This window comes from Hyperolius riggenbachi, chromosome 12 (genome assembly GCF_040937935.1).
Source record: "Hyperolius riggenbachi isolate aHypRig1 chromosome 12, aHypRig1.pri, whole genome shotgun sequence".
Classification (NCBI taxonomy): domain Eukaryota; kingdom Metazoa; phylum Chordata; class Amphibia; order Anura; family Hyperoliidae; genus Hyperolius; species Hyperolius riggenbachi.
Genome location: NC_090657.1, coordinates 189,079,905 through 189,094,597, shown reverse-complemented (window position 1 = coordinate 189,094,597; position 14,693 = coordinate 189,079,905). Strand labels below are relative to the sequence as shown.

General features: G+C 41.4%; 1 protein-coding gene across 1 annotated transcript; it reads right to left on the bottom strand.

Moving 5' to 3' along the window:
• Nucleotides 1–3,443: 3,443 nt before the first annotated feature.
• Nucleotides 3,444–13,835, bottom strand: LOC137541959 (phosphoenolpyruvate carboxykinase, cytosolic [GTP]-like). Its single transcript, XM_068263523.1, has 10 exons — nt 13,762–13,835; nt 11,582–11,834; nt 10,506–10,687; nt 10,190–10,393; nt 9,894–10,081; nt 8,175–8,337; nt 7,328–7,552; nt 5,041–5,172; nt 4,564–4,659; nt 3,444–4,455 (listed from the first exon to the last, which is right to left on the bottom strand). The coding sequence occupies exons 2-10, from the start codon at nt 11,803–11,805 to the stop codon at nt 4,001–4,003; spliced, it is 1,869 nt and encodes a 622-aa protein (XP_068119624.1). The 5' UTR covers nt 11,806–11,834; nt 13,762–13,835; the 3' UTR covers nt 3,444–4,000.
• Nucleotides 13,836–14,693: the final 858 nt, after the last annotated feature.

Here is a 14,693-nt window from a genome sequence, read left to right as displayed (position 1 = left end):
AACCCAAATTTCCTATCTCAAAAAATTAGCATATTTCATTCGAACAATAAAAGAAAAGTGTTTTTAAAACAAAAAAAAGTCAACCTTCAAATAATTATGTTCAGTTATGCACTCAATACTTGGTCGGGAATCCTTTTGCAGAAATGACTGCTTCAATGCGGCGTGGCATGGAGGCAATCAGCCTGTGGCACTGCTCAGGTGTTATGGAGGCCCAGGATGCTTCGATAGCGGCCTTAAGCTCATCCAGAGTGTTGGGTCTTGCGTCTCTCAACTTTTTTTTTCACAATATCCCACAGATTCTCTATGGGGTTCAGGTCAGGAGAGTTGGCAGGCCAATTGAGCACAGTAATACCATGGTCAGTAAACCATTTACCAGTGGTTTTGGCACTGTGAGCAGGTGCCAGGTCGTGCTGAAAAATGAAATCTTCATCTCCATAAAGCTTTTCAGCAGATGGAAGCATGAACCCACTTTTGAACCAGAAACAGCGGCAGAAGCGCCTGACCTGGGCTATAGAGAAGCAGCACTGGACTGTTGCTCAATGGTCCAAAGTACTTTTTTCGGATGAAAGCAACTTTTACATGTCATTCGGAAATCAAGGTGCCAGAGTCTGGAGGAAGACTGGGGAGAGGGAAATGCCAAAATGCCTGAAGTCCAGTGTCAAGTACCCACAGTCAGTGATGGTCTGGGGTGCCATGTCAGCTGCTGGTGTTGGTCCACTGTGTTTTATCAAGGGCAGGGTCAGTGCAGCTAGCTATCAGGAGATTTTGGAGCACTTCATGCTTCCATCTGCTGAAAAGCTTTATGGAGATGAAGATTTCATTTTTCAGCATGACCTGGCACTTGCTCACAGTGCCAAAACCACTGGTAAATGGTTTACTGACCATGGTATTACTGTGCTCAATTGGCCTGCCAACTCTCCTGACCTGAACCCCGTAGAGAATCTGTGGGATATTGTGAAGAGGAAGTTGAGAGACGCAAGACCCAACACTCTGGATGAGCTTAAGGCCGCTATCGAAGCATCCTGGGCCTCCATAACACCTGAGCAGTGCCACAGGCTGATTGCCTCCATGCCACACCGCATTGAAGCAATCATTTCTGCAAAAGGATTCCCGACCAAGTGTTGAGTGCATAATTGAACATCATTATTTGAAGGTTGACTTTTTTTTGTTTTAAAAACACTTTTCTTTTCTTGGTCGAATGAAATATGCTAATTTTTTGAGATAGGAATTTTGGGTTTTCATGAGCTGTATGCCAAAATCATCAATATTAAAACAATAAAAGACCTGAACTACTTCAGTTGTGTGTATTTGAATCTAAAATATATGAAAGTCTAATGTTTATCAGTACATTACAGAAAATAATAAACTTTATCACAATATGCTAATTTTTTGAGAAGATCCTGTAAAGAAATACCCGAGAATCCCCCATGGCAGATGGACTTGTCCAAAACCTGTCAAATTTTTACTACCTACAGTAAGTGACAGTAACATAGGGAAAAAGTAGTTTATAGTGCATTTTACTCTCTGAGAAATCTACATTTTATATGAGTGTATTTTAAATTTTACAATTTTTCATATTAGTTGTCTTTTTCCAGACCCAGAAGGATGCTATTGAGTTCTATGCCCTGTTTGTAGCCTCTTATTTCTCCCAGGGCATAGATATCAATATCCTGGCTTTGCTTTGTGTGACATGTGATGGTCAGGATTCAATTCATTGGCTTCTGACCCTGTGATCACTGTGAGCAAATCACAAAGATCATAAAGGAAACATTTAAAAAAAAGGCTCTGGTCCTGTGGGGTCAATAATCTGTTACAGAATGCACCTTATATTCCAAATAAACATGTCAGGGACTCCTTGTACTGTTCAGGGGGTGCGGAGGAGAACACGGGGGAGTAGTGGAGACAACGGGGACAGAAGGGGACACATGGGGCACAGAAGAAGACAAATGGGGACAGAAGACAAATGGGGGACAGAAAGGAAACATGGGGACAGACACATGGGAACAGAAGGGGACTCATGGGAGACAGAAGGGGACACATGGGGATATACACATGGGAACAGAAGGGGACACATGGGGGACAGAAGGGGACACATGGGGACAGAAGGGGACACATGGAGACAGACACATGGGAACAGAAGGGGACACATGGGAACAGAAGGGGACACATGGGGGACAGAAGGGACACATGGGGGACATACACATGGAGACAGACACATGGGAACAGAAGGGGACACATGGGGGACAGAAGGGACACATGGGGGACAGACACATGGGGGACAGAAGGGACACATGGGGGACAGACACATGGGAACAGAAGGGGACACATGGGGACAGAAGGGACACATGGGGACAGAAGAGGACACATGGGGGACACATGAGATACAAGGGTGACACAATACTAGGGGGAGAACATCTACAAAATGCTCCTGGACCATGGGCGCACCAGGTTTAGCAAATATTTATATTTTCTAGTTTTTTATCCTCTAAAGCTAGGTACGTCTTCTAGTCCAGAACATCTTATATTCTGAAATATATGGTAGTTCCCAAAGATGGTCTGTCCCTCTGAAAAAAGGACTATTGGGAGATATAGTATTATATCTGATTTACTGAAGGATACGTGCAGTGCAGAGAATTGATGTTGCCTAGTCTACTTCGAACATCCAATCATGTAGAGAGAAATAGCCATTTTAATAGCCAACTACACCTGCTTGGATGTTTCTAGATACCTTACTGTGTATCTCCCTTAGCATGTCTTCCCCAGTAGTTGCATTGTCTAGGTCTTGGAATATGATGCCAAGGTTGGTATGCCTAATTAATAAATTATCCTATAAATTAAAACCGCTTTGTCTCTGCATCCTCCTGTGTCCCTGTGTATGTGCATTTTGGCCAGCGTGCATGCAGACTTGGGCAGAGCCGGATTTGTACTCTTTACCGCCCTAGGCCACTGTCACCAGCTGCCCCCCTTCAGTATAGGTAGCGAGATGACTTCTCCCCTTCCCTCTAGTATATGTAGCCAGATGACTCCTCCCCTTTTGCTCCAGTGTAGGTAGACAGCTGACTCTATTAATCCCTCCCCCCCTTTCAGTATAGATAGCCAGCTCGCCTTCACACCACAGCAGCCATCAGTGTCACTTATTCCTCCGCTCGTCTCCAGTGCAGAAGCTTCCTCTTCCTTTCCATCTCCAATGCTGCCCAAGTCCATAGCCGCCGGCCACAAGGGACAGCAGGAGGACAGGTGAAGGGGGCAGGCGTGTGCTCGCATTGCAGTTATGTGCACTCGCATCGGGGAGCGTTGCAGGGGTGGGGGGTGGCAGAAGGTGCGAGGGGGGTTGCGGCAGAGCCCCTAGCACCCATTTGTAAATGGGCGGGCTTATTTCTAGTTGTTTATAATTTTGGTAGCTAGTAGAATTCTGTAAATATGTATGTAAAGCTAATCATCTCTTTTCTTTCTTTTTATTTATTGAGAGCAAAAGTTGAAACATTTGCATGATAAAGTATTTACAGCAAAAAAAAGTATATACAGTTCTCAAATATATACAACGAATCATTATATATAAAATATATATGAAGTGCTCATAAGTGGAATGCATAATAGTAAAAAAAAAGGTAAGTAACTATTCTCCCAAATTCTCCATATTTGTCTCCTTCAAATCTCTCTCCAACACTCTACGAGATCCATAACCTCATCTCTCTACTTCATCTTCTAACTCCACACTCAACACTAACTCCTTGGCCAAATATCCGTTTTTATCCTCCTCCTCTCACTCCACCCTCTCATAATTATTGTACACCAGACAGAGAAGGTATATAAAAATAAACTGATACAGGATACAGTACAATTAAGGTCAAACCTACTATATAGATTGAAAAGCCCATGTTTTTGTGCAAAATAAGGACCATGTGCTTTTTGTTTGTGCTAGGAAGGAACCCAAGTTCATTTTTTAGAAAAGTCCATTTTTACAACTTATACTAAATGCTCTACCTAACTCTGTAACCTCCTACAATTGTTTCAACCTCTCCTCTAGAGAATCCAGCTCCCCCTCTATTTCGTAAGGGAGGTCAGCATTGACCTGATCGTCAAAGTATTTTCTAATGTCCTCAACTTCATCTTCCCAAAAGTCTTTAGATATGTTGAATAACTCTTTCATGTTGATCTCTCCAAGCCCTTTGAGGTTAAGGGAGCCTTCGGCAGGGATGTAGCCAATGGGCGTCTTCTTGGCGCAGTCTTCTCCGTTGATCCTGTTGAACATCCATTCCAGAACACGGATGTTTTCTCCATAACCAGGCCAAAGGAAGTTTCCTTGCTTGTCTTTCCGGAACCAGTTGACGTGGAAGATCTTGGGTAGCCTGGCTGATGGGAGGTGCTCCATGCTGAGCCAGTGGGTAAGGTAACGGCCAAAGTTGTAGCCGAAGAAAGGCCTCATGGCGAATGGGTCATGCATGATGACTTTTCCTGCAAAGGGACAACACCATTTGTCAACATGTGACTTCATCTTTGTTATGAGATTTGCTTTATAGCGCTGTATGGATAAACAGCAGGCTTGATTTCACAATTACTCACCTTTGTGCTCAGCTGCTGCTGTAGCTTCAGATCTCATGGCTGCCCCAATAAAGACTCCATGTTGCCAACTAAGGGCTTCATAAACCAGAGGCACACCTTAAAATAAAATTAATAATATGTTTATATTAGGCTGAAATCCAAACAGTCAAAAATATCTATCGATCTACTGCATTTCAGCTACCACCATTCTGTGATACACATGAGGATGATCTATGATACAGACCAGGGCTGTCCAACTGGCTGCCCGCAGGCCTGATGTGGCCTCCGGGCTGAACTTCCTTGCCCAGACTATTTTTGAGTCAGTCCCCCTCCTCTGGCAGGCCCACCTCTTGTTTGCATTTAGCTCTGCCCCCCAAAGCCAGGACATTGATGCTTTGCCACCTCCAGCCGAAAAATCTGGTGCTAGACACACACCCTGACCATGAAGTTGGACAGCACTGATACAGTCAATAATTAATATTGTAGGTAATTACTCACCAGTTGGTCTACGGCCACCAAAAATGATGCCTTCAATAGGAACCCCTTCAGAAGACTCCCACTCTGAATCGATGATCGGGCACTGGCTGGCCGGGGTGCAAAAACGAGAGTTTGGATGGGCAGCAGGTTCACCTGAAACAATGCAATAGTTATTTTAATAATTATTATTGTTAAAGTGAAACATGATTGAAAATAAACTGATAAGATAAATCATTTTATCTATCCTCCTACTTATAAAAATGACTTTTAGATATTGCACAGTTTTATGTTATGTTTATTCTGCTCAGTTACACAGTCTGTCCCTTATCTGAGTGCCAAACTATTGACCTTTTTAGCTATCCTCTACTCCCAGAACCCAGTTCTCTGCTAGGAAAGCTGTAATCCCTTATCAGTCCTACTGGGTCCCAACTGAAATCGTAATGTGAAAATTTGAAAATTTATAAACATAGTGAGGAACCGTAATTTTGCAATTTTCACATAATTTTTGCATACTTTTGTGCCAATTTTAGCCAATAACAACATGCTGCCATTGTCACCAAAAATTGCTATTTATGTCAAGGAGAAGAAGGGGTACAAGTCAAAAAAATATGAACAAAAAGACCTTGTAGTTTTTGAAACAAATCAAGAATCAAAGGAAAAATGTTTTTAAAACTCAGAAAATTACAATTTATAAACCCCTAATAAGTCACAGGAAGTGACGAAATCGCTAGGGTGGGATGTGCAGGCGTGGAACACGGAAGTAGGAAGCGTGACGCACATTGTCTGGAACCCGGCGGGACGGCACAGCTGAGAGCCAGCCAGGCATTCCACGATTGGGGTTGAGCCCGTTAAAAACTCAATGCTTGTTTTAAAGTCAACAGCATGAGTGTTCATTCATAACTTTTATTAAACTAGTGTTGCGGTTTTACACTATGGAGCCTATTTGATTTGTATTTGAGGTGAATTGCATTTAAAGACAAAACAAAAGTTTGCGATAATTCAGGTTGGAGCGAGCTCCGAGATTTCTCCCAGTGCATCACTGCTGAAATATGCAAATTATCCATTGTTGTCCCTGTAAGCTAGCCACACTTCCAGATCTGCTGGAATGCAATGATGTGTTAGCTTGTTAATATTACAGAGCCACAATAGTCCAACATGCAAGACTGTACAGTACAGTGAGGTTGAGTGGAAGGAGAACAACAGGCAGGGGGAGGCCTCATAATTGCCCTAGATGCGCTGTGGATCCAATCTTACAGAGGGTCAACATTTAAGGGTGAGTGCTCTATCTTGAAGGTGTGGTGGCGGTGCACACAGACTAAAGCCAACCTGTCATTGTTTGAGTCCCTCTTCTGGGATACACCTGGGAATTGATTGGTCGTAATATCCAAGTATGCAGGACTTTTTATTGCATGTGTGCTTTGATTCATTTTATAGAGCATAAACTATTTTTCCTTTGCATCCTTACAATTGATTTTCTCAAAAACTGCAAAGTCTTTTTTGTATTTCTTTTTTTTTACTTTTTCTTACTCTTCTCCTTAACAAACATAGATACGTAGCAATTTTGGTGTATGGAGGCTTCGCTATTAACCGCTAAAGTTGGCAAAAATTACGTGAACATTTCATGAAATTACGTCCAAATCATAATAACGTATAGCTGTATTTGAGAAAATATATGTGAAATTTTGCGCAATCGTAATTAGCAGATTACGATCATAACCAATGTCTATCTCATCATGTCACATGTCACTTAAAGCGGTCTAACACCCAGCATTTCAACTTTGCTTTAAAAGATTGCTTACAGTTTAGAAACTATTATGCCAGATTTTTTTTAAGCAGAAATTCACTGAATGGGTTAAACATGACATTTTAGTTTTGCATTTAGCAAGAAATCTGCGTCCTTGCTGAGGTTTAGATACAAATGTATGTTTGGAATGCAAATAGACCTCTGAAAAGCCTGTCTGGGAAGCCCTCTGTGCTCTCTCAGAGAGGTGTTTGTTTATTTACATTGTAAATAGATACATTTGTATCTAAACCTCAGCACAGACGTGGATTTCTAGCTAAATGCAACACTAAAATGTCATGTTTAACCCATTCAGTGAATTTCTGCAAAAAAAAAAAAAAATCTGGCATAATAGTTTCTAAGCTGTAAGCAATCTTTTAAAGCAAAGTTGAAATGCTGGGTGTTAGACCACTTTAAGCTTCCCTTTAATATGTATAAATATTATTTTGTGATTCCTAAATAAGGAGACCATTAAATTATGTGAATTGCTAACGATGAAAAAGGTTGATCTTGTCCTAGTCCTCTTACCATCTTCTGGTGTCCACTCTTTGTTTTTCCATGAGGTCAGCGTTACTCCTGGTTCTAGGGTCATGTCCATTCCCTCCCAGTAGACACCACCATCACTGGTCTCTGCCACATTGGTAAATATTGTGTTCATGCGAATGGTCTCCATGGCATTAGGGTTAGTCCTCACGGAGGTTCCAGGAGCCACTCCAAAAAAGCCATTTTCAGGGTTAATTGCTCTCAGATTGCCTAAAAAAAGGTTCCAGTTATTCTGAACATATCGGTGCAAAGATATCTCAGATATACAACTGAGCCTCCAAGAATATCTCAACAACTAAGGAGACATAAATGACCTGTACCTATACATTTTATGAGCATGACAATACTTAGAGGACAAATGAAGTTTGAAGAATATGGAGGCTTCCTTCTAAACAATACCAGTTGCCTGGCAGCCCTGCTGGTCAATTTGGCGGCAGTAGTGTCTGAACATCACCAGAAACAAACATGCAGCCAATCTTGTCAGATCTGACATATAATGTCAGAAGCACCTGATCTTCATATGCTTGTTCAGGGTCTATGGCTTAGAGGCAGAGGATCAGCAGCAAGAAGATGAATATGGTAGCCTCCATATCACTCTCTTTAAAGACAAGAATAAGGAAGGATTACCTCAGTTACATAAAATCCTTCATGGTGCAAGGTGGCCAAAAAGGTCTCGCATGCAAAACTTTACATCCTCAAAAACATCACACAACATTTTCAAATAATTTTTTTTAAAGAATGTGGCCAATAATTTGACCCTAAATCATTTCCTATGGACGCCTATAAAACTGAGCTTGTAATGTAAGAAGTAGAGATACAAGCTATTAATTACCATGTTCATCAAACTTCATCCAGGCGATGTCGTCACCCACACACTCAATCTTCCAGCCGGGCAGGGAGGGCCTCATCATGGCCAGGTTGGTTTTCCCACAAGCACTTGGGAAGGCGGCGGCAAAGTACTTTTTCTCTCCTTCTGGGTTGGTGATTCCCAAAATCTGTAGGGATCAAGTTTTAAAAAAAAAATCAATACCTCTTCATTATCACAAGCAGGAACATAACTACAGGGGAGCAACCCCTGCAACCGCAGGGGGGCCCAGAGCTGTAAGAGGGTCCCAACTACCACTTCACCCTCTCTGATAAAGGGGTCAATCCTTCAGATCAGGTGTTTTGTGGCTACACTTGTTATGGGTGTGACGATCATGAGGTCCACACTGGTTTTATGACCCTTTGAAGATTGGCCCCCAGGCTGTGAGGGTCGCCAGAGGTAGGCAAGGGTAAAGGTGTTAACATTAGGGGCATGATTTGCTGTTACACCCCTGTTTCAGTGCCTCTACTAGTCTCCTCTTTAAAATGTCTTCATCACAGGTAAAGACAAAGGTAGTACTACATTAGCTGAGCAAATTAAAGTGTACTTGAAGTGACATGATGAGATAAACATATACACACATAGTGCTATCCCTACTAAGAAATTATCTGAAGTCCCTTTCTGTTTTACGCTGCAGAAAGTGTTAAAGGACAACTGAAGTTAGAAGAATGTGGAGGCTGCCATATTTATTTCCTTTTAAACAATACCAGTTGCATGGCTGTCCTGCTGATCTATTTGGCTGCAGCAGTTAAATAAGAAATAAGTATGCAGTTAATTTTGTGAGATCTGACAATAATGTCAGAAACACCAGGGCCCGTATGCAATTAACATCTTCTTCTGAATTTTCTCCTAGGTGATTTTTTTCTGTCAATAAATTGTCTTTTAAACCACTAGCAAGCAAAAAAATTGAATTTCAAGTTAGTTTTTAACTTTTTTTTGGTACTTTATCAATTACAAAGTGCTGACAGTTTTTTCTTTAAATTAAAGCTGAAAGTTATATCCTAGGAGAACACTCAGGAGAGTGGGCACTGATTTGCTGCATGCTTGTTCAGGGGCTGTGGCTAAAAGTATTAGAGGCAGAGGATCAGCAGGCTAGCCAGGCAACTGGTATTGCTTAAAAAGAAATCAATATGGCAGCCTTCGTATACCATTCGCTTCAGTTGTCCTTTAAAAAAAAACTTTTTCGATATATGCAAAAGAGCTTATCGACAGCTTGTCGAATTTAGTCTGGTTTCCTGAACAGTGAATAGAAGCCACAACAGCTGAGAAACAGGGAGATAAGGGATCTAGTAAAGTTATACTGCAGGAAAGTTCAACGGGTCATTAGTTCTGTATCCTTTTCAGCTAAACAGCAGCAGCAACAGTTTGATGCAATCTTAAAAATAATGTTATGAAACTGAAAATAAAAGTATGAGACTGTTTTCTATACCACCAATATTATCACCTGTACTACACTTACAATTTGTTATCTCAGAAGTTTATTTTCACTTTAAAAGAAACTTTTTACAGACTTTTTTCTCTCCACAGGTAAAATAAAAAATCCAATTAAAACTTTACTTCTAAATAAGAGATATACAGTTAACATAAAGCAATAACTTTGCAAGTAAAGCAATAAAACGGCAAGTACGTGCATAGCAAATTCAGCTAATTATAAACAGTATTTTCGCAGTTTAAGTTTATACCTACCAGCATGTGCTCGGCGAGCCAGCCCTCTTCTTTAGCAATGCGACTGGCAATCCGAAGGGCAAAGCATTTCTTCCCCAAAAGGGAGTTTCCACCATAGCCACTGCCGAACGAAATGATTTCCCTACGGTCTGGGATGTGGGCGATGAGCGTCATCTCTGGGTTGCATGCCCAGTTATTTACCAGTGATTCTATAAGAGACATTTTAGTTTGATTTAGCATTTTGCCTGATATGTTTTTCTTTTTTTACACATACAATTTATGCTTTATACTTATCAATACAGCGAAGCTGAACTCACCTTTTAGAGGCAAAGGGCAGCCAACAGAATGAAGGCATCGGACAAACTCCCCATTTCCAAGTGTTTCCAGGACAGCTGTTCCCATTCTGGTCATGATTCTCATACTGGCCACAACGTAGGGTGAATCGGTCAGCTCAATGCCAATCTCGGAAAGTGGAGACCCGATCGGCCCCATGCTGAACGGGATGACATACATCGTACGACCTGTAAATAATAAAACAACATGTATGACATTGCTATCTAAATTCAAAACTTTAACAAGTTATCATGTGGAATTCAAGATCCAGTGGGGCAATCATGGACCCCATTGCCGTACCTTTCATGCATCCAGGGAATCTGGATTTGAAGGCTTTCTCAAAGTCATCCTCAGACATCCATCGGCCCAGTTTGCTGATTCCACTCTTGGCAACGGGCACCGTGTCTCTTTGTTCTTGAGTAACTATCACCGTTTTGCTTTCAATTCTTGCCACATCTCGGGGATCAGTACGAGCCAGCCAACTGGTAGAGAGAAGAGATAAAGATGTGTCAATATCTGATTTATGCAAAGGCACGGGTAATATAAATTAAAGGGGTAGTCAAGTCTCCGGACTAAATTCTGCAAACTAAGATCTAAGTCTAACATCTTAGCTAGATATAGGCAATAGTTGAACTTTAAAGGGCAAGCAATTTCCCAAACTAAATAATAGTTAGTATTGATCGTAATGTGCTAATTAAAACTACGCGAAATTTTGCCTAAAATTTTGCAATTACAGCCAATACGTAATTATGATTTGAACATTTAACTGATTTTGTCTAATCCATTCAAAGTTTCGTGCGATTTTTGCATAATTTTTTTACAACTTTGGTAGTTAATAGCAAGGCATAAGATCGTCACCAAAATTGCTATGTGTGTTAAGGAGAAGGGTGGAAGCAAGGCAAAACAAAATCATTTTTCAAAAAGACTCTTTTGAGAGTTAAATGACAGTTAAAAAAACATAAAATGAGTAAATAAAAAAATACATAAAGCATCAGCCACCAGAGCTCACCAACAGAAAGCTCTGTTAGTGGGCAGAAGGGGAGGTGGGAAATCACTTGTGTGCCGAGTTGTATGGCCCTGCAGTGAGCCCTTAAAGCTGCAGTGGCCTGAATTGTAAGAAATAGCCTGGTCACTGGGGGGTGTAAGACTACAGTCTTGAAGAGGTTAACATACATAGCAAAATGATGATGATAGCATGTATGGGGGCTTTTCTATTAACTGATAAATTTGGCACAAAATTACGAGAATAATTATGCGAAATTACAGATCCTGATTATGTTTACAAACTAAATTAATTACTATTTTACCTGAAATTTCGTATTGCAATTTCAAATTACGATTTGTGTTCATCACTAGTTTGCCACATTATTACCCACCAGTTCTCGTATTTGGGAAGTCTTTTGATCATTCCATTCTCCTCCATCTGGTGGAGCAACCTCTTGTTCTCCTCCTCTGAGCCATCACAGATGTGGATGTTGTCTGGCTGGCAGATGCCAGCGTTGGCCACTATGAAGTCAACGACATTGGGGCTCAAGCTGTTGAGATCTCCCTGAGTGACGATGGCTGCCGTGTGGATCTCCGTCTTCATCTGGGACGGCATGGTGACTGTAGGAGTTTTCTTTTACGGACCTATGGAGGAAGTATTTTGGCAGATCTGAGAAGCTGGACTTTTCAAACATTTAAAAGCAGACATGACATAAAATCACTTTAAAATATAATTTAAAAACTGCGCTATAGCCTTACATTCTTCTTTCTGGAAAATTAATGAAAAGAGCCCTCATCTATCCCTTAGTTTGCAGGCAGTACCATCTCAAAGCTGATTTTAACAACTTAATGCAAGCCCATTGGCAGCAAAAATCGTCCATGTGTGCGAGCTCACGTGTTTGTGCGCGCCCTGCAGGTGCCATCCAACCCTCCCTCCGTGCAAAACGATAATTTTAAAACGTCCATTTAGCACTGAGAAGTACAAAAACAGGACGTTTTAAAATGTTCATTTTGAATTAACTAGTTAAAGCAAATTTGAAGCCAAATTTAAATAAAAAAAAACAGATATCTATGGAGATGGAGAGGGATGGCTCTGGGTCCTGTAGAGCCTTCCTGCTCCTCTCCTCGTCCCCTCGTTCCAGCGCTGGCGTCCCCGTTAACAGTCTTCAACCAATGGGTTGAAGACTGCTCTGTGGGAGGCTTAGGATGTCTCTGGGAGCCTGAGTGCTCCCGAAGACAGGTGGCTCCGTACTGCACCTGCGTGAGCGCATGCTCTCTTGTATGTGCGGTACGGAGCCCCCATCTTTGGGAGCACTTTGGCTTCTGAAGATTTCCGAAAGCTTCCTGCAGCAGGAGATTTGAACAGCGGTGACGGTGCTGGAATGAGGGGACCAGGAGAGGAACAGGAAGGCTCTATAGGACCCAGAACCTTCCCTCTCCATACGTAAGTAGTGTAGCTGGTTTTTTTTAATTTAAATTTAGCTACAGGTTTGCTGTAGGTTTCAATGGTTGTGTTGCTACTTATTGCAAAGACAAATGCAGGTGTTTCCCCAGCTGCGGTAAAATGGTTAATTGTATTTAAACATACAAGAATACATTATTTTATGGTCCATGGAATCATATATCTCGCCAGGCTATTAGAACATTAGAAGCCATTACATCAGCGAGATAGGAGGCAAGATCTGCTGACAATACCAAGACACACTCACTCTACTGCTATACTTTAAAGATATTTATCTATACATCAACAATTTCTAAATAATAATACAACCAAATCCATCAGCAGCAGTCAGCATGACAAGTAAGTGTTTAGCATTATCGCTTTGCCAGTGGTAAGCAGACCAGGCTTAAATATTGGTCTATCTGCATTATGTTCTACCCTATGTTTAGGTAGTTTTCCAACCAAAAATGTGCCTTTAGGTTTATTGGCTTCCCCCCAAAATTGCCTCTAGTCGGCAGTAGCGAGCACATATAGCATCGCCGCTTGGTAAATTAGGCATTGTTTTTGTGCCAATAGTTAAGATATTGGTAATGCAGTGTTACCATTATTTTACTATCGACTTAACTGATACCATAGTCTCACAATTAACCCTCCAGAAACCCTACCTCCTAATGTTGCACTCTAACCCCCTTCCGAACACCCCTCTTCGTACCCCCTGGCACCCAAAGTGAGCAATAGTTGAGTACTAGGCCCTACAGCTAGTGATAGCCGACCGACGGCTAGTATAACCTAAGAGTGCTAGCTGAGCTACTCGCCGAACAGTACCCAACTCACCACCGCGGTGCCATGCAACCACAATTTACCATTGCAGGCTATTGCACTGCCACCAAACCCAGTACAATTCACCGGTTCTGGTCGTAGGCATCCTAGATAATTAGCTGCGATAAAGAACGCTTTGCAACACTAATCATTTGGTGTTTTGGTAAAATTGTTTGTTATGGTAAATGACCCATGTAAATTAATTCAGGGCTATATAAATGCATAGTAATAGCAGTAATACAATATTTATGTAGTGAATACCCAAGACAGAAGATTCAGAATGGACAATTTTAGAGGCATTTTAGCACTTACAAGGAAAGAGCTCTTAAAAGCCGATTTCTGTCTTCTCTGAAGTCTGCTGAATTTTTTCTTCTCTCAGTCTTCTGATGACAACAGGTAAGAAGATGGTACTTTAAATAGTCTAAAGAAGTCAGAGGCTCCTCCCAGAGGTCCCCAGACCCGCCCTTTCTCCTCTCGTCATAATGATCTGTCCCCGACTGTAGGACCGCAAACAAGTTTTGTCGCAGGAGAGTTCCCCGATCAACAAAATTCCTTTAAGAGCTAATGATTGATCGGAACACAGATGCACGGCGTCCTGCATGGCTGTCACCTATAGTGTGTCACATCTACAGTCACAGCAGGCACAGATCAACAGCAAAACAGCTCAGCGCAAAACACAGAGGCAAATAACTTCAGTGACTTCAACTCTCAACTTTCATAAACAAATCAATTCATGGAGTAAACTCGAATTGCTTTATGTGCATTTTTCTGAAGCATATAAAATAACAAATTATGTGTTATGATTATCAAAATAACCTCTGTGCTTTCTGATGTACATAAGTTGTTCTTTTAAAGCCCACATTTTTTTTTACCTGCCTTAAATAGAAGATCAATTTTTGCCACTTATGTATACAAAATGTGTACAACAGAATGCCGTTTTTGCAAATTAAAAAGTAAGACACCTGTTGCAACAGATTCATAGCCTTTCATTTCCTACTCCCCCCCCCTCCCCCCCCACCACCACCACCACCAACATTTGCTTGTCAGAAGGCAGCAAGGCTCCTGAAAACAATAAATTACCATGTCTGTTTACTTGAAAGAGGTTGTGATTCAAACTGACCGGGTGTGAGCAAGCAGATGTCAGTTGCTGAGGATCTATAAGCTGCTGCTGTAGGTAGAAGGGTTGTTTTTTTTTGCACAAAATACATTTTTTTTTTCATGTGATTAAATTAAAATAATGTTCT